The sequence below is a fragment of the Thunnus albacares genome, chromosome 18, assembly GCF_914725855.1.
Source record: "Thunnus albacares chromosome 18, fThuAlb1.1, whole genome shotgun sequence".
NCBI classification, from domain to species: domain Eukaryota; kingdom Metazoa; phylum Chordata; class Actinopteri; order Scombriformes; family Scombridae; genus Thunnus; species Thunnus albacares.
Window position 1 is genome coordinate 2,110,001 of NC_058123.1, and position 20,179 is coordinate 2,130,179.

At 41.2% G+C, this 20,179-nt stretch overlaps 1 protein-coding gene across 2 annotated transcripts in view; it reads right to left on the reverse strand.

Moving 5' to 3' along the window:
* The window catches only part of xpo7 (exportin 7), a 41,858-nt gene that overhangs the window by 14,626 nt on the left and 7,053 nt on the right, over positions 1 to 20,179 (reverse strand). For both annotated transcript variants that reach the window (XM_044333104.1, XM_044333103.1), the window contains exons 2-15: positions 19,207 to 19,353; positions 18,291 to 18,384; positions 17,451 to 17,617; positions 17,290 to 17,355; positions 17,088 to 17,192; positions 13,007 to 13,172; positions 11,215 to 11,288; positions 10,973 to 11,092; positions 10,720 to 10,866; positions 8,966 to 9,138; positions 8,480 to 8,673; positions 6,117 to 6,222; positions 4,045 to 4,180; positions 1 to 57 (exon numbers count right to left, since the gene is read on the reverse strand). The exon at positions 1 to 57 is cut by the window's left edge and continues 17 nt beyond it. In XM_044333104.1, the coding sequence (XP_044189039.1) occupies positions 1 to 57; positions 4,045 to 4,180; positions 6,117 to 6,222; positions 8,480 to 8,673; positions 8,966 to 9,138; positions 10,720 to 10,866; positions 10,973 to 11,092; positions 11,215 to 11,288; positions 13,007 to 13,172; positions 17,088 to 17,192; positions 17,290 to 17,355; positions 17,451 to 17,617; positions 18,291 to 18,384; positions 19,207 to 19,353 (1,752 nt within the window). The remainder of the gene's footprint in view (positions 58 to 4,044; positions 4,181 to 6,116; positions 6,223 to 8,479; positions 8,674 to 8,965; positions 9,139 to 10,719; positions 10,867 to 10,972; positions 11,093 to 11,214; positions 11,289 to 13,006; positions 13,173 to 17,087; positions 17,193 to 17,289; positions 17,356 to 17,450; positions 17,618 to 18,290; positions 18,385 to 19,206; positions 19,354 to 20,179) is intronic.

The window sequence follows — 20,179 nt, forward strand, 5'->3', positions numbered from 1 at the left end:
ACTGAGTACCATCGTCTCGTCATTCAACCCCAGAACCTCTGATAGTCGTCGATAAAGCTGCAACAAACACACACACACACACACACACACACACACACACACACACACACACACACGGCTCTGTCAATGTGAACAGTTAAAAAACACACACATGTTCACAGGAAGTACAACAACACAAACCAGACGTTACATCACCTGTCCATCAGTTTTTCTTCTGTTAAACTTTTTTTTCCCACCAGCTTAAAGTTACTTTAAGGAACTTTCATTTTATGTAGATTTTAGTGTCTCCGTAGCAACTAAATCTGTGGTGTTTTCCCAGCATGAAGACTGCGTTTCCCATGAGCACCACCGCCTCGTGTCCTAAAGATCTTGGCTCGTGTTTTGGAAGCCAGTGAGCTGTTTACAGGCTGCACAGCGATGACTTAACGGATGTTTGTGGAAGATTAATAACTATAAGTAATCGTAGCTTATGTAGGTCACATAGAGGCATCATGAGACTGTTTCATAACCAGTTAAAAGTTCCTTATAGTAACTTTAACAATAGAATAAAATAGGGATGCACGATATTATCGGCACGTCATCGGTATCAGCCGAAATTAACATTTTCTTCCGATTATGAGAGGCTGATTTGTCGTCTTCTCCTCCGCCGCCTGACTGTGTTTCCCTCCACCGACTGTTTCACCCTGACGGCCCCGGTGTTTCCTCCGCAGGCTGCGCTTCACTCAGCTGCCCGTCAGACCCGCTGCTTCTTCTAGCGGAGGCTAGCTGGCTGTGCTTCCCTCCGGTCCTGCTGCGGCTAACGCTCCGCTAGCCTCTAGCTAGCTAACGTTGACCCCGGCTCTCCATGTGGATCCAACCGGAGCACTGTGGCCCCGGTTTGTTATTCAGGTTAAAGCAGCAGGTCTGACGGGCAGCTGAGTGAAGTGCAGCCTGCGGATGAAACACCGGGACCTTCAGGGTGAAACAGTCCGTGGAGGAGCTGCTACTATGATCGGCTGCACAGATAGGAAACACCTCGACTGACAGGATGTACCACTCTGTTTGGGGAAAAAAGATCTTTTTGGTTTATAACGGCGGTTGTCAACCAGCGTATCAGGTGCATTATCGCCACCTTCTGCTCCGGAGTGTGGACCAGAGATTAAATCCTGCACATTAATCCTGTCTGTCTAATAAACTCAATGAAAACTCTACTGCTGCTCCCACTTGGCAGGTTCATTAAAGTTTTAATGCTGAGCTACTGAACTCCAGTCTTCCTCAGTTCTTCCTTCATATATTGTCTTTCTTCATCATATTTAGTACAATCTATGCTTGCATGTATAATAGTCTCCTCAGCCAGCTGGAAAAACATATGTGCATCTATCGGTATCGGCCACAATGAGTCGGAAATATCGTGCATCCCTAGAATACAACATGAACTGAGTTTTTGGCACAGATTTGTTTTTTTTTAATTGCATCATCAGTTTTCAGCTCTGTCTTGTAGCTGCACGGTGTAAGAAGTGCTTCTCTACACATTCTTTGACAGAGTCAGTAAATTAAATCTACATCAGCTGATGGACAGGATGCAGACGGCCGACACAAAGCCCAGTAATCTACACTAATGCACAACACTCTCAGCTCTGCTTTCTCGCTCCACGCAGACACAAACGAAGCATGAAGAGAGACCGAGATCTGCAGCACCAGATAAAGAACCGGACCGGGGGAGGGGGGGGGGGGCCTCACGTTAGTTTGGAGAACAGAGGGTTAAAAGTTGGCAGGAAGTCGGGGGCCAACAGCTCTGCTAATGCTGCTTATTGTGCTGACTGTAGTTGTTGTTTCTGGTCATTCACTTCAATAAAATAACACACTTTCCCTCCGCAGGAACTTAACAACCTGCAGGTCCCATAATAATAATCCCATAATAATCTCAATCTGCTTTGTGTTTCCACTGAGTTTTACAAACCACAACGATCTGGACACGCAGGACTAAAAAAGTTCAGATGCTTTTAAAAATTATTCCATAAATAGATTTGCAAATTAAACAAAAACTACACAAAACTAAACCTGCAGTGTTTTGAGGTATTTTTGCAGGAAAGTTGTTCCAAAACATCTTGGATCAAACAGCCGTTGTTCTCGTGTCTTTGCAAAAGAAATGTTAGTAAATCTAAAATATGATGTTTCCTGTTGACACATTAATGCAGAAGATATAAAAAACCATCTGAGACGAAACATGTGAAACATCTGAAGTAAAACTTGTGTTCAGGACTGAGTGACGTCATCATGTTCATGTGTATATATATATATATATAATACAGAGCATGTTAACATGTATGTTAGTGGACTAGTTGGCAGCAGGTTTTTGGAGCCTCCTGGTTAAATGTTTGAATATGTAAACATCAATCATTTCTTTTTCTTCAAGAGAAAATAAAATCAATTTAACTTCTAGTGGTGTTGATCTGCTAATTAGTGAAAAAGCTGCTGGGAGATGTAGTTAAACTGGTTTGAAGTTATAAAGCTCAGCTGGGATTTATAAGATGATGTTTTTTCTGATTTGTTATGGATATTATTTTCTATTCTGTACAATAGAAATATTATATTTAATATCATGTTTGATTGATGCCTTTGATGTGATGTGTGTAAGTAACATTATTATATTAATAAATCTTTACTTACACGTCAGATATTCTGGATTAGAGAACGTTTAGTGAAACAACAGTCCTGTTTTACTGAAGCTTTGCTGCCTCTGAAAAGGCATCGAGAGTATTTGGAACAACTTGATCAGAGACGACGTTTTAGTTCCAGGAAGTCAGAACAGCGGAAACGAAAGCAGAAGCTGAGACGATGGATATACGTTACATTACGTTACGTTACGTATGAAACACTGATCCGACTCATTAGCAGCTAGAAAACTGCTGCACATAAAGAACTGAGAGGTTTCTGCTGAGCTGATACTAACGAAGCTACTTCAACACATTTTACAAGTCCTTTTATGAGTCATTTGCGGGTATTTAACAGTTGATTCTCAGGACATTTTAGGAACTGTTAAATCTAAATATAATGTATCAAACTGCTCCACCTTCTCTCAGCGTTTCTGCAGCTTCAACAAGTTAAATTTAAAACTATTAAAGACATTTTAAACACCTCATAGAACAGTTTAATATCTGTTTCACAGTCAAAATATGAAAGATATCAATAAAAACCATTAGTGATGATAAAGGCTGCAATTATTTATCAGTTTCAATGTGAAATAAATGTCAGTTTATTTACATTTATTTCACATATTTTTGTCCTGACTGTATATAACAATTAATCATGATGTGGAAAAGCAGCAGAAATACAATGAATGACTGGATTAATCAATGACCAATTAAAAGATAACGGTTTTATTTAATCTCAGAGGTCCAGAACAATAAAACAATAAAACAATAAAACAATAAAACTGGGGAGACCTTTGTGAATTCTGAACTTAAATCAATGTTTCTTAAGACTTTAATATCTTTCTCTCTGTAAAACGTCCTGAAAATTAACTGTTAAACACCTGAAATCACTATAAAATTAAAGGAGGAGGTAAAATAAAGCACATTTCTACCTACACAACAAGACTTATTATTATTTAAACTGTGTGATGACACTTTTATGAAGGCAGGGGGCGCTAGAACCAAACCAGACACCAGACGGCAACACGTGGAGGAGAAAAAAAAAACAACTAAACTACAGATTCTACTTTGCACCACTTATCTGGGACGTTCACATTTTGCAGTTTCTGCCCCGAGAACAAAGAGAACACACTCGGTCAGTCAGCATGAACCCAAGTCAAACTGCACAATAGTGTAAAACGACTGCACGTCTCTATAGAAACCGCTGCGGTCAGCACTAGCAGACGCCACGGCGCTCGAGACAAAAGATCTGCTCGACCTGGCCCCCCGTCAGCGGCGGACGGCGAAGGGGTTACCGAGGGAGGGAGGAGGGGGGAGGGGGGAGGGGGGAGGGGTGAGGGGGGGGGTTAACACATGCTACAGACATCTACTCTCTGATGCTGGTGCGGTTTGTTGAAAGCGGCGTGTTTACCTTTGAGGATTTCTGCACCTGGTCGCCGATGTAGATCTTTCTGAACTGTTCGAAGAAGCTGAGCATGGCGAGCTCCAGTCTCTCGTTGCCGGCCTGCGCCAGCCGAGAGTCGGTCAGGTTCATCAGCTGGAGCACCCTGAAGGACAAACATGTAGCACGTTATTAACCATTAGTTTCCACCGTGAACCGTTCGGTCTGTAAAACATCAGAAAAAAAAAAACACGACGTCTTCAAACATCTTGTTGAGTCTGAAAAACCTCCCGAAGAGATTTAATTTACTCCGAATCATCACGTCTGAAACGCTGGAAACACAAAATGTTTGCTAAAAAAAATAGTGGCTGATTAACTGTTGTTGTGATATCGCCACGGCAACAAATACTTTCCTGCAAACAGGGTTCGCCGGTCAATATGGTGGCAATTTTTATTCTTTTTTTAAGCTCATATATTTAATAATTTTACACACATGAAGGACTGAAGCTGGTAGAAATGGAGCTCCAGTCCAGTTTAATCCCAGTATGCCGGTGTTACTGGGAGACTAAACCCTTTTAATGTCATAGACTTAGAGACGTGCCTCGTTATTTAAACGTTTAATTTGACACGTTCTTCTCATGTCTGAATAAACACTGGAGTCACTTCTACAAACCAGTAACAGCTGCCAGTGTGACCATCAGACCAGTAACACGTCTGTAAGGTTAAAATACGTCTTGTCTGCTTCGTTAAGAGCTGTGTGATAAATGTTTTACGATGTCCTGATATCAGTCACATCCAGATAACGATAAATATCACGATACAGCACATCGTCTGTAAATTCAGTAAATAAATCGTTTATTTTTTATAGTTTTAGTGACGTTTGAATCTTTCATGAACGAGCTCCTGGTTGGAGTTCAGAACGACATCGTTTCTGTGTCACGTTCGCTCTCCTCCGTGTTCGTTTGTGTTGCCTTCATGTGAATTTCCCGCCTGCATCCGAACCACGCAGAAGAACGCAAAGCATCGTCCGAATGACGAAAAATATTAACGTAAAGAGTTTGATTTATGACAAAATAAAATAAAGAATAGATGTTTTTCTATCATTACAACATATATCATCATATCACACAGTCCTACTCACTGATCATCTACAAGGTAACTGACTGTACTTGTGTTGAGACTTTCTAGTCTCCCGGATACTCAAAGTGATTTTACAGGAGCTACCATGCAAGGTCCCAACCTGCCCATCAGAGATCTAGTCATTCATACACTGATGGTTCAGCCATCAGGAGCAATCCGGGGTTACGCATCTCGCCCGAGGACACATCGGCATGCGGACCGGAGGAGCCGGGAATCAAACCGCCGATCGATCTTCCAATCAGTGGACGAGCCGCTCGGCCTCCTGAGCCGCCGCAGATAGAAACGTATCGTTTCTATCAATAACTGCTGAGCGACTGAAGTTCTACATCCATGACTCTTCTCTCAGCAGTTAGATCAGGAGTTTTAAAAGGCCAAACTGGCAAAACTCAGACAACTGCTGGAGTCATTTAGTCTGCACGTCCACTGGTTCTCATCACAGGACAAATATCTGACTGGACAACAGTGACGTCATAAAAATACTGAAACGATGGATTTTATCACTCCTGTTTATTATTCTTTGTTCTTTGTCTAACTTCTGTTTAGGGGATAATTAAACTCTCACTTTTGGAACTACAGTTCCCATAATGCTTTGGTGAACAACAAGTAAGACACTGCCAGGGATTCAGTGAGGTAGTTTTGGGCTAAAACATTTTAAACTGATATTTATTTACATTTATTAGCAGCTCCTGTCTGCTGTGATACTGAAGTTATAGGAGGCGTCTTCTTCTCTGATTTCTAAGCGGATGTATGAAGGCGTCAGAAGATGATGATCAGAAAGTTTAAGTCACGCTGGATCTATAAATATATGTGTTTAGATTTGACTGAGTCAAACGAGGAGAACGAGTTTCGATGCAAATCGCCGCTCACGCCTCCCCATCCATCGACAAACCTCTGGAACAATCAGCTTCTCTTTTCATCACTTCCTGAAAACTTATTTTTATTTTAAACCGGTGAATTCTTACCGGCAGACTAACTCTCCGTCCATGGCGTCCTGCTCGTCTGTACTGGCGAACGACACCCGTCCGCCGATCACCGCCCCGATTATATAAACCAGCCATGTCAACCGACCTGCGGGAGGAGAGAGAGAGACAGAGAGAGAGAGAGAGAGAGAGAGAGAGAGAGAGAGATAGAGAGAGGAAGCGTCAGTCACACGTTTACAATCCTAAAAATAAATCCAGAGCAGACGGAGATGACTGAGACCACACGCTGGTTTGTTCTCAACACTTAAAGTTGGATTTATAAGCAGCGGTTAGTGGATGTTAGTGGTGTTAAAACATGTTAAATGACAGATAACACAACAGCTTTCTGAGGAAATAATGTAAAACTACAACATGAAACCAAAAAAATATTAATTTTTTGTATTTACAGAGCAGATGTGCTGCTGCTGAAGACAAAAACATGTTTTAAATGTTAAATTTCAGTTTGACTTTAAACCAAAAAATAATCAGATAATTAGAATAAATTAGCAGATAAAACATAAATCTGTACATTATATTCATTACATCACTATAATACTGTTATCTTATTATTGTGCTTTTATATCATAAGTTGTATCATAGTATTTTCTTCATAGTATTGTATTATGAGTGTATATTATATATCAGGGCTGCAGCTGATGATTATTATTATTATTATTACAGATTAATGTGTTGATTATTTTCTCCATTATTTGATTAGTTGTTTGGTCCATAAAACGTCAGAAAATGCTGAAAAATGTTGATCAGTTTCCCAAAAATCACAATGACATTAATATGCGAATTATATTAATTATTCACACCTGAACCCACAAATTTAAATATATACAAGGTGTGTGTGTCTGTACGTGTTGAAAGTGTGTGTGTGTACGTGTTGAAGGTGTGTGTGTGTGTGTGTACGTGTTGAAGGTGTGTGTGTGTGTGTGTACGTGTTGAAGGTGTGTGTGTGTACGTGTTGAAGGTGTGTGTGTGTGTGTGTACGTGTTGAAGGTGTGTGTGTGTGTACGTGTTGAAGGTGTGTGTGTGTCTGTACGTGTTGAAAGTGTGTGTGTGTACGTGTTGAAGGTGTGTGTGTGTGTGTGTACGTGTTGAAGGTGTGTGTGTGTCAGTACGTGTTGAAGGTGTGTGTGTGTGTTTCTGTACGTGTTGAACGTGTGTGTGTGTGTGTGTTTCTGTACGTGTTGAACGTGTGTGTGTGTGTGTGTGTGTGTGTGTGTGTACGTGTTGAAGGTGTGTGTGTGTCAGTACGTGTTGAAGGTGTGTGTGTGTGTGTGTGTCAGTACGTGTTGAAGGTGTGTGTGTGTGTGTCTGTACGTGTTGAAGGTGTGTGTGTGTCTGTACGTGTTGAAGGTGTGTGTGTGTGTTTCTGTACGTGTTGAAGGTGTGTGTGTGTGTTTCTGTACGTGTTGAAGGTGTGTGTGTGTCAGTACGTGTTGAAGGTGTGTGTGTGTGTGTGTGTCTGTACGTGTTGAACATGTGTGTGTGTGTTTCTGTACGTGTTGAACATGTGTGTGTGTGTTTCTGTACGTGTTGAAGGTGTGTGTGTGTGTGTGTGTGTACGTGTTGAAGGTGTGTGTGTACGTGTTGAAGGTGTGTGTGTGTGTGTCTGTACGTGTTAAAGGTGTGTGTGTGTGTGTGTCTGTACGTGTTAAAGGTGTGTGTGTGTGTGTGTGTCTGTACGTGTTAAAGGTGTGTGTGTGTGTGTGTCTGTACGTGTTGAAGGTGTGTGTGTGTCTGTACGTGTTGAAGGTGTGTGTGTGTCTGTACGTGTTGAAGGTGTGTGTGTGTGTCTGTACGTGTTGAAGGTGTGTGTGTGTGTCTGTACGTGTTGAAGGTGTGTGTGTGTCTGTACATGTTGAAGGTGTGTGTGTGTGTCTGTACGTGTTGAAGGTGTGTGTGTGTGTCTGTACGTGTTAAAGGTGTGTGTGTGTGTGTGTGTCTGTACGTGTTAAAGGTGTGTGTGTGTGTGTGTGTGTGTCTGTACGTGTTAAAGGTGTGTGTGTGTGTGTGTGTCTGTACGTGTTGAAGGTGTGTGTGTGTCTGTACGTGTTGAAGGTGTGTGTGTGTCTGTACGTGTTGAAGGTGTGTGTGTGTGTCTGTACGTGTTGAAGGTGTGTGTGTGTGTCTGTACGTGTTGAAGGTGTGTGTGTGTCTGTACATGTTGAAGGTGTGTGTGTGTGTCTGTACGTGTTGAAGGTGTGTGTGTGTGTCTGTACGTGTTGAAGGTGTGTGTGTGTCTGTACGTGTTGAAGGTGTGTGTGTGTGTCTGTACGTGTTGAAGGTGTGTGTGTGTGTGTGTGTGTGTGTGTGTGTGTGTGTGTGTGTGTGTGTGTGTGTGTGTGTGTACTCACCCTCCTGCACAGTGATGTCTGCGGCGCTGGAGTTGGTGGACTGCAGCAGCTCCTGGTAGGTCTGAGCCGCCTGGTCGAACAGCTGGACCAGCAGAGCGCACGTCTTCTCGTACTCGCACCTCCCGATGGTGGACAACTGGTCTAACTGCTGCTGGACCAGTCCGGCGTCATCTAGAGGGTCTTCTAAACCGTCTCTGTGGAGGAAACACGTGGACCAGCGACGTTCCTTCATTATTAAACGTTTGCAAAACAGATTTATGGAACAATTTAAAACCTGCACTGTTTACATCCATGTTTACTTGCTACCAGTCTTCTTCTTCTCTGCCTTTATTGATGCATTGCAGCCGTGTAAGAATCACAACATCACAGCAGAAGAATCAAACTAAAAAGCCGCAGTGAATATTTCTAGCTGGCATCACGGTGCCGGTTTATACCAGTCGATCCAGTATAACGGTATAAAGAGACGGAGGCTGCGGCGGATGTTACCTGAGGATGACGTGGACCGACTCCAGCCGTGACGTGATGTAGGCTTTAGTGACTTCAGGAGTGTAGGTCTCCAGGAGGTGAGGCTCGGTGGCTTTAACGTAGGGGACAGAAGCTGCCAGACGCTGCCAGAGACTCAGCAGGTAGTGAACACTGTTGGGGGCGAATTCCCAGTGCTGCCACACACACACGCACGCGCGCACACACACACACACACACACACACACACACACACACACACACACACACACACAAAAAGGAGGAGGAACAGGTGAGGATCGAATACTGACGACCTTCCAAAACCACCACAGAAACTCTTAAATAACTTCCTGGTTTGTTGATTTCATGTCACAATCTCAAAAATTTAATAAGAAAATCTGTAAAAATGAGATTATTCTCTTCTGAAACATTCTATTTTAGTAATAGAATAGTAATTTTAGTAATCTATTTTAGTAATTTAGTAATATTTAGACTCATTTAGAAACTAAACATTTCCATCAAACCAGTCGGTCAAAAACAGTCGGAAATCTTCTCCAGTGGTTTCCTGACTTTTATTTGGTGTCAGTCCGAAGATGTTTTTGTGTCGTATAACTGCCATGTCGGCCGGCATGTTGTAGGAAAACACTTTATTTTCTTTGATTGAATGTGACTGGACGACTATTGATGGCTAAATGCTGGCACGCTGCAAGAAAAGTTCCAAATAAAATCAAATTTGAGCACCAAAATTAGGTTATAAAAATGATAAAATAGAGTAAAGAATACTCATTCTGAGTAGCACAACGACAAAGTACCAACTAAGGATCACTGAAGACCACAGAGTCCTGAGCCAGGAGGTCCTGCAGCTCTTCTAACTGGAATTATTTGTCTTATAAATGATCCATTATGAAGTTTATACTATTTTACTGACAGGACTTCCTGCAGCGAGTTACTGAAACAACTTGTTTTTATCAAATATTAAGCTTCAGGGAGAAAGACTTCATATTTGATCAGACAGCTGTTAACAATCACAAAACTACACAAGAAAATGTTTGTTTCCGTCCTGCTGCTGTTGTGTGAAGATCAGCAGATAAACAGTTGCTGCCGTTAAACCGTCGCAGAAGAAGAAGAAACAACGAGACGACGTCGTTAAAACAGTCGAAGCTCAAACGATGAGAAACATGACGGAAATATGACGTTTCTGTTAGTTTCATGTATTGATGTGAGGAAGGTTGCGGCCTCCTCATCATCATCGCTGCACACAGATCCGATGTTTTCAGCTCTTCATGATTCATGACGTCATCGTTTATTCTCTCAGTCTGTTTACATTTGAGCTGCTGTAACGGTTCAGACAGCAGGAAACTGTTCGAGATATTTTGACTTTGTTTTGAATTTCTGGTGTTTTTTTTTTTAAATCCGCTAAATGAAAATAAGCAAAACAGATGGATGGAAACAAACTCAGTGATTGATTATCACATTTTACGCTTTCTTTTGCAGTGATTCACTTTGCAACAGCGGGAAAAAAAAAAAAAAAAAAAAAAGGAAAACGTGGGAATGTTTGAGGAAAAACTGAATTTTGATCCTCAGCAGCTGGACTCGTCATATTTTCATATTTTCATATGTTTTGTTTTGTCTGCGTTGGTTCATCTGTTTAACGTTTTCTCGACATTCCTTTCACAGAAAAAATCCTCCATCATGCTTTGCAGCAGCACTGTCAGCACCCTCTCTCTCTCTCTCTCTGCCAGCGCCGCTCAAGAGGAACGACAGCGACCGTCACCCACCTGCAGACTGGTGACGGTGAAGTTGGCTATGAGGCGGATGACTTCAGGGTAGTTTTCTACTTTGACCAGCTCGCCCAGCTGATAGTTACTCTTCAGCCTCGCCAGCAGACGACAGAACTCGTGGTAGTTATTAGGATCCGGCAAACACTGAAGCACAAAATAAAAACATTTCACAAGTTCAAAAAAAACAACCAGCTGGTTAAAAAACAACCAGAATGTATGTGAGTGAGAATGAAGGAGGCGTGTTATAAACCTGAGGGTTCGCTAGTATCCTCTTCACTCCGTCCACCAGATGTGAGAGGAACTTTGCTCGCTCTGCGTTGTTGAAGAGAGACCTCCTGACAGAGGCGATCTGAACTAGACATGACAACACCTGCACACACACACACGTTAAACACACACACCATGTTCAGTGTCACACAGGACCCCACACAGCTTATTATTATTATTATTATTATTGTTATTAGTACTGAAACATGTTTCTACCTCACTTACCAACGGGGAAAGGGACGGAGGGATGGAATGATATAAATTGAAAAAGAGCTGCAGGGTGGAGGAATCAAGAAACGCTGCAGGGGAGAAAAAAACAGAAGTTAATACAGATTTATTAATAATAATATTAATAATAAAGTTTTACAGTCACCACACTGGACACACTGAAAGACTTCACGCGGTTCAAGTCAACAATTTTCACAGTTGATTAATTGTTTAAGTTGCCAATTTAAGATTCATAAAATGATTTTAGTGTTAATTGTAAATACATAAATAAATGTTAATATTGCTACTGAAATACTGGCAATGAGAACAAATAAATATCATAATAGAGTTTTGTATGACTTAAAGGGAAACTTCAGTATTTTCCAACCTGGGTGTTATTTTCTTTTTTGTGTCTAAATGACTAATGGAGGACACACTTTTTGAAATTGGTCCCGTATCGAGCGAGAGCGCTTCAGCTGGCAGCCGCTAAACGGGTCGCAGCGTAATCCTTCAGGGCAATAACACCCTGACAAGTGTGCCACTAAAAAAGTGCTTGTTGTTGCGACTGACAGCCTCAGATTGTTATTAAAAGTGTCTGACGACATCATGGAAAGGGCCACACAGAGAGCTTGTTTGTTATTGTTGTTTAACCATGAAAATCTTTTAGATACTAAACTCAAACACAACTCTTCTATCCAACTCTGTCACAGCTGAATATTTAGCTGATTTCAACAACTCAACTCTCACGTGATTTCCTGGAGCGAGACTTGGTGAGAAATGGCCTCGCTGCTGCTGCTGCTGCTGCTGCTGCTGGTGTGGGGGTTGTACATAGACAATAATAGGTGCAGCTAGTGATGCACGATATAATCGGCACGTCATCGGCCGAAATTAACATTTTCTGCCGATTATGAGAGGCCTTCTCTCCTCCGCCGCCTGACTGTGTTTCCCTCCACCGACTGTTTCACCCTGTCGGTCCCGGTGTTTCCTCTGCAGGCTCCACTTCACTCAGCTGCCCGTCAGACCTGCTGCTTCTTCTAGCGGAGGCTAGCTGGCTGCCCTTCGGTCATGCTGCGGCTAACTCTCCGCTAGCCTCTAGCTAGCTAACGTTAACCCCGGCTCTCCATGTGGATCCAACTGGACCACCGAGCCCCGGTTTGTTATTCAGGTTAAAGCAGCGGGTCTGACGGGCAGCTGAGTGAAGTGCAGCCTGCGGATGAGACACCGGGACCGTCAGGGAGAAACAGTCCATGGAGGAGCTGCTACTATGATCGGCTGCGCAGATAGGAAACCCCTCGGCTGACAGGATGTACCACTCTGTTTGGAAAAAAAACTTCTTCTTTTTGGTTTATAACGGCGGTTGTCAACCAGCGTATCAGGTGCATTACCGCCACCTTCTGCTCCGGAGTGTGGACCAGAGATTAAATCCTGCACATTAATCCTGTCTGTCTAATAAACTCAATGAAAACTCTGCTGCTGCTCCCACTCAGCAGGTTCATTAAAGTTTTAATGCTGAGCTCCTGAACTCCAGTCTTCCTCAGTTCTTCCTTCATATATTGTCTTTCTTGATCATACTTAGTACAATCTATGCCTGCATGCATAATAGTCTCCTCAGCCAGCTGGAAAAAAATAAATGTGCATATATCAGTATCTGCAATCGGCCACAGTGAGTTGGAAATATCGTCAAATAATCTGATATCATGCATCCCTAGGTGAAGCTGTTTTGACGCGTGCTGTTTGTGTGCGGTGGTGTGTTTTGGCTTTAATTCTTTCCACAGTCTAAGTAAGATGTCTCCACATCCACTGCAGCTACCTGATCTCCATGACGTGGGGATCTGTACGGTGCACAGGTCGTCCGACGACTCGTCCGTGGAAGTTCCTATAAAGTCGTAGTTGAGGCAATTGTAGCTGAGTTTGAGCAGCTGCATCAGCAGACCGTGCTGAGATTCATCGTTCAGGTTCAAGTTCTTCCCCGAAGCCTAAAATAAAAAAAAACAAACACATAAAAAAAGTTTCATTCATTCGTTGCAGTGGTTTAATTTCTCTTCTTGCCGTCTGGTTGGGATGCGGCGTCAGCTCGCAGCAGGGAGCTGGTTAAACAGAACGATCAGCAAACAAGTTTTACAGTCGAGATACAACTTCAGTATCTTCTCAACTGTCCTGCTGAAAGACATTCTCCATCTAAAGTCTGTACAACTTATCGTTTTTATATCAAAACGGTGATTTGAAAGAGTGGAGTTTTGAAATTGCTGCAATTCTAAATGCAACTTATACGATCAATAGTGCAGCTGAAGGATGTGAAAGCTTTAAGACGTCTGTTGTCTAGAAATGTTCTCAGCTGTAGATAATTAATGTTAATTCTGTGAGTTGGTGAAACAACAACAAAACAAACTACAAGTTAAATGATTTAAGCTTGGAGAAAGATGGTTTTGTGTGAGGAGCTACTGTTCACTAAAGACCAACAGAGTGAAGAGTCTGAACTCCCAGTTAAACCATTAAACCATAATCAGGTCATTGATTTAAACTTGGTACCATTAAAACCTGTATATCTAGACCTGCAGGATTCACTGTGTTTATATGCACTTCAGTAACCAGATTACAGTTGACTTTCTCCAGACAGCTGATTCCTTAACCGTCATGTAAAAAGAGAAACCAGGTTTCCATAATCAGGGAGGGGGATTAAAGAAACCTGGTTTCCACAGGTAGAACATCTCCTGGAGATATTTCTGATTCCTCTCAGTCTGCTCTGACAGACACAAACACCAAAAACAGAAGTCAGGAAGCAGCTTCTTCTATATCTGTTATAAATAAGGTCGGCAGTAGAGGAGAAATCTGGTTACTCATCTCCTGCATGTTTACACAGATTTACAGTAACCAGATTACTACAGTAACATAACCTGGTGTCTCTGAGTAACCAGATTACTACAGTAACATAACCTGGTGTCTCTGAGTAACCAGATTACTACAGTAACATAACCTGGTGTCTCTGAGTAATCAGATTACTACAGAAACATAACCTGGTGTATCTGAGTAACCAGATTACTACAGTAATATAACCTGGTGTCTGAGTAACCAGATTACTACAGTAACATAACCTGGTGTATCTGAGTAACCAGATTACTACAGTAACATAACCTGGTGTATCTGAGTAACCAGATTACTACAGTAATATAACCTGGTGTCTGAGTAACCAGATTACTACAGTAACATAACCTGGTGTATCTGAGTAACCAGATTACTACAGTAACATAACCTGGTGTCTCTGAGTAACCAGATTACTACAGTGCAGGTAAAGACACTGATTAAAGGTCTGATATGAGACACATCATTTACCAGCAGTTTCTCATGTTTAATAAATATAAACGCCACTTCTGAATGTCAAGATTACATTTGAATATAACTGAGAATGTTAAATATACAGTTAATGTAATAACTTAATAAATGTGAGATAAATCTGTCAGTTTTTCTATAGAAATTATCCAAATTTACGCCTCTGATTGACTGGTTTGAACCCTGAAAGGTCTGAAACAACAAGTAACTATTATCTGATATAATTCTGTTCATGTAGAAACAAGATAAATTAGGGATTATTCCTGGTACAAATTTATCTTGTTTAAAACGATGTAGACCACAAATACAGCTAAATAATCGCAATTTAAAAATCACACTACTGGGCAGAAAAATCACAATAAAGATATTTTCCTCAAATCAGTCCTAATGTAATTTAAGCTTCTTTTTTAAAGCCCCATTAAATCCTGATCCTTTGTTTATTCTGCTCCATCTGTGCCAACATGTGTCATTAAACTGATATTATCCACAACTTTGTGGCTGCAGGGCGCGACCTGGCAGAAATTAAACGCTTACAAAGGTCTGCGGTGGGGAATTATTTTAAAAACAGGAACAGAAAGCAGCTCAGTGCTCTGGCAGTGTCGTCATAGTGTTCTCCACAGGATCCAATATGATAATAATTAAAGGTTTCTTTGGTGTTCTCTAAGAGTGTTTTCATCATTATTTTCATATTTTTAAAACTTACTTATGATTTTTAGTTTGTTTTGTTGTTTTTCTTTTTAAAAACACAGAAGAAAGAAGAAGAAAAGTTCTGACTTAGTAGTTTTTGATGTAGTTATTAAATTGTTAAACACATTTTACATAAATCAGACTGGTTTTGTTGACTTATTATAATAATAGAGCTGATTGTGACATCTCTAGTCTGATTTTTTTTTTAAAACAGGGCTGAATCACAGAATTACTTAACATCCACCCTTTTTTTTTGGAATTTTCATCAATTTGGCATAACCAAACGGAAAAGCTTATAACAGAACTGTAAGGCCATAATGCATGTATGAGGCTTCATTTGAAAGGTAACATCTTCTAGTTTTTGGAAATGTGTTTGTTTAGCATGTGGTTAAAACACAAATAAAACTACATCAGTTCAAATACGGCTTTTGGTCCTCGTCGATAATGAGTCATATTTGAATAACAATAACTAGGATATGCTTCATGCCAGAACTATGCAAGTCACCACATCCCTTCTACATCTTGTCAACCACACCTGTATAAAACTCCAGACCTCTAGGCCAAACCTGATGGGAGCTTTTTAAGTTTGTGGTGTCACTGAACCTCTACCAAAATGTCTCCAAATTGTGCCAACTGCCTTTACTCGTTACTTCTGATGCTAAACCGCTCACAACTGCCGGGTCACCGGCAACCTGACATGGTCTATGTGGTTCTTTAGAAAGTCTCTCTCCCTTCCCTTGTTACTGGGTTGCAGTTAGGCAGGGCTAAACTAGGGAATTTATTACGTAATAAATACCTGCCCAATCATATTTAAGAGAAAGATGATTGACGTGGCTATATGGCCAAGCTGATTTCATAACACTTACTCTCATCTCCCCAATGATAAAACAATGCAGTGCACTTTTCTTTGCTTTTAGCTAGAATGAGAACTCAAATTAGCCTGATATGGTTTGAAAGTTACTGTGTTAAGCTAACTAGCAGACTTGGGTACATCATCCAAATCTGTATTAATCACTGAGTGGATAAGTGGCTCAAAAGTGTAACATAGCAATGCTAATGCTAACCGTTTCATGTAAGATGCTAAAACACTTAGCTTCGTAGTCTGGGAGGTGTAGTTAATTAAAAACAGATATGTGTGGTCTAGTCTAGTTTGCTAGTTGGCCGATTAGTCAAGATAACTAGTAGACCACTGGGCTAATTGATAATAAGCTCAATAGTTTTGAATAGAAAAGCTAATGCTAACCGTTTCATGTAAGTGAATGGAAGATGCTAAAACGATTAGCATCATACTCCAGGAGGTATAGTTAAATAAAAACAGTTTCAGGTGGTTTAACCTAGTTTGTTAGTTAGTGGATTATTCAACCTTTCAACCAAGTAGGGTCCATTTGATAGATTTGGTAGTTAATAGCAAAATGTTGAAGCTATGCTAACCGTTTCATGTATGTGAATGGAGAATGCTAAAACGATTAGTGTCATATTAGGACAGATTTGACTGGTCTAACCTGTTTTTCTAGTTAGTCGATTAGTCAAGCTTTCTAACCAAGTAGGGTCCATTTGATAGATTAGATTTATTCCATTTCAGCAAAATGTTTTAGTGAATGAATAGAAAATAAAACGGTACTTGAGCTGAAAGTGAGCTGTCAATCAAACATGATCTGGACACGCCCACACAGTCCTGAGAAATGCTTTGAGCAGCCAAATGAGCTGTTTTTGAGCTTTCTAATAGTTATGAATGTTTATTTTCATTCAGATTGTTGTGGATGTTTAATGAGACACTCAACTTTGATATCATATATGAATTTTTATAATTTCAAGCCACGTTTCCAGAGGATTTAAGAGGTTAATTAAAACCTGAGCGACACCTGAAACTGATTTACCTGTTTGAGGAGGTTGCAGGAAAGAGTGAAAATGTCGAAGAGGGAGGAATCTCTGAATGATGATGCAATCTTCCTATGTTTGGTCAGAGGATGTGTTGTGTCAGCCTGCAGAGGAAAAAAAAAAAAACACACACACAACATGTTAAAATAATTTAATTCAACACACACAGAAGGAAATGAAGGGAAGAAGAGATGAAGCTACCTGATTGATCTCATTCGTCAGTTGGGACAGGATGGTGACCCCGATGATGCAGTGCTCAACGCTGTCCTGTAAACACGCAGTTACACATCGACACAGTGACAAACAAGCTCAGAGACACGTTCAACTCTTTACTGTTTTACACCAGATGATCAAACACTCACCTGTAGGAAGCGCGTCACATCGGCGATGACGTTTCTGAAGACGTAATCATCTTTCTGACAGTCGAACCAGCCCAGTTTGGTGATCCTGGCGTACAGCTGGATCAACGCCTGGGTGACGAATGCTGCTAACTTTGGCCGCGTAGCCAAATAATTCAGCACATAGTTCCCTGTTCGTTAAAAAAAAAAAAAAAAGACAAGAAGAGCTTCATGAGATTCAGCATCAGATCACTAAAATTATAAATAGTTTCTTAAAGATTTATAAGCAACCTCTTCTTAGTTTTGAAAAGAAGACGTTAGATAAGATTATAGAGCAGAGCTGCAACGATCCGTCAGTTAATTGATCGGTGGAGAAAGTGAATCTGGCTGTGCGCTCCAGTAAAAATCAAATTTGATTTGTTGTTTTTATTGTTGCTAGGTTACCACCAAATCACCTGTCCTTAACCATGAAGTAAACTCACTCCAGACTGCTGTATTCTGTTCAGATCATGATAACCACAGTTCATAAACTCATACAGCTCCACGTATCCATCACCGGCCTCCACTAGTTTGTCCCGGACCAGTCTGGTTATCTCCACCGCCTGAAGTCCCGCCTCTCAATTCATCCGATTGGACGATGGAGGACAAAAAACGCAAATGTCGTTGTACGCTTTTCAGCTCTAAGTTGAAGTTGTTTTTTTTAACTCGAGACGTCCCAACGAGCAAAAAGCTTCACTCTCACTGAAAACGTTTACATAAAGAAGCGCTCCGTCCGATCGGGACCTTAAAAAGCTTCTCCGTGTGGCCGTTAAAGAAGCCGGAGGTTCAGTGACGTCAGACTAAAAAGACGAGAGAGATACTCACGGATGTCGATGCGTTGCTCGAGGGGAAGAGGGTTGCTGGTTCGAGATACCAGTTTAGACAAACAGGTGGCCGCGAGCAGCTGAGAGTATGACGACTGTGAAGAGAAGAAACATCAGCAAACGTCAGGTCAGGTGTTTCGTCTGTCGGATGGATTGTTTCATGATCCCCAGAAGATGAATCTCACTGACTCTTCTTCTAGCGCCACCATGAGGTGGACTGTTGTGATTCAAGGTGAAATATCTCCATAACTACTGCTTATTGTTATTGTCTTACTACTGCTACAGCTGCAACGACTAATCAATTTATAGATTAGTCCATCGACAGAGTTTGATAATCTAATAATTGTCATTTTTTAAGCAAAAGTGACAATTATTCTCTGGTTCCAGCTTCTCTTTGTGAGAATGTGCTGCTTCATTATTATCTGAATATCTTTGTGTTCTGGACTGTTGGTCAAACAAAACAAGACGTGTGAAGACGTCATGTTGAGCTCCTAGAAACACCTGATGGACATTTAACTAAACAATTAATTGATAATAAATCATTAGCTGGAACCTAAACTACTATTATGACTGAAATAAAGCTCGAGCACCTCTAGAATATGTAATAAATGCACTGTGTGTGTGTGTGTGTGTGTGTGTGTGTCTATGCATTCATGTGTTTGTTGTTATGGATTTGATGGTAGAAGACGTTGCCTAGGCAACCACACTCTTGCATCAGCGCTGTGTTTACATCATCATTAGTCTTCTGGACTTGTGGTGACATTATGCAGATATGTGTGATCGTCGATGATCATGTGACCAGCAGGTTAGGCTCACACAGACCCCCCCCCCCCCCCCCCCCCCCCCCCGCCCTCCCGCCCCCCCACTGAGCCACCAGGGACGTCACAGGTCAAACACCGCGTCCCGAGTCTACTCACACTGCCTCTCTCCAGCAGTAGCTGACATTTGCTGAGACAGTCGGGGCTGTTGGTGAACTCCACCAGAGCTTTCTCTGCCTGGTGTCGGACGGCGGTGTCGGTCGTCTCGTACAGCTGCTTACATAGGATCTCCAGCTGGGCAAGGCCCTAGATAAACACACAGAAACACGGAAGACACAGAGCTTATCAGTCAGCAGCAGGCAGAGAGATGTGCCCGATGTTAACGATCGTATAACAAGGAACAAAACGCAAGAACACAGAGAACAGCGTGTTCTTCACAACACGCTTCAGCATCCAGCTACACCTATATCTCTGCCCCCCCCCCAACAAAACCCCCCAAACAAACCAGTACAATCATATCAGTGGATATTAATAAACCACTATGAGTCTACTGATCAATCGACTGAATAACCTCAACTATTTAAATAGTTACGTTTACACTTCCAGCTTCTCTAATATGAAAAAAATCAACCAACAATTACTTTACGATCAATCACCAAAATATCTGGCAAATAATATTATGTCAACTGATCGATTCATCGCTGCAGCTCTGAACTAAACGCTTCAATATTTCAACCTTTATCAATATTTTCTGACATTTTATAGACCGAAGATTCAGCAAGAAAATCAGTAACGAGAATGAAAACAACTGATGGACGACGAACAGATTAATCATTAATCAGATAATTAATCAGATAATTAATCACCAACTAGTTTAATAAACAACTAATCGTTTTGAGTCGTTTGTTAAGAAAGAAAAAGTCCAAATTCTCACATTTTTTCACTATTTTCTGAGACCAAACGGTTCATCGATAATGACAATAATAGTTAATTGCAGCCCTGCTGACGTGTGTTTGCTACAACATGTGATATTACTTTAATATATTATATTTATATTCATGGTCAGATGAGTGAACACTTTCCTGACACCTAAACAAAAACATGTTTAGAAGAAACAACTTTTTAATCTCAT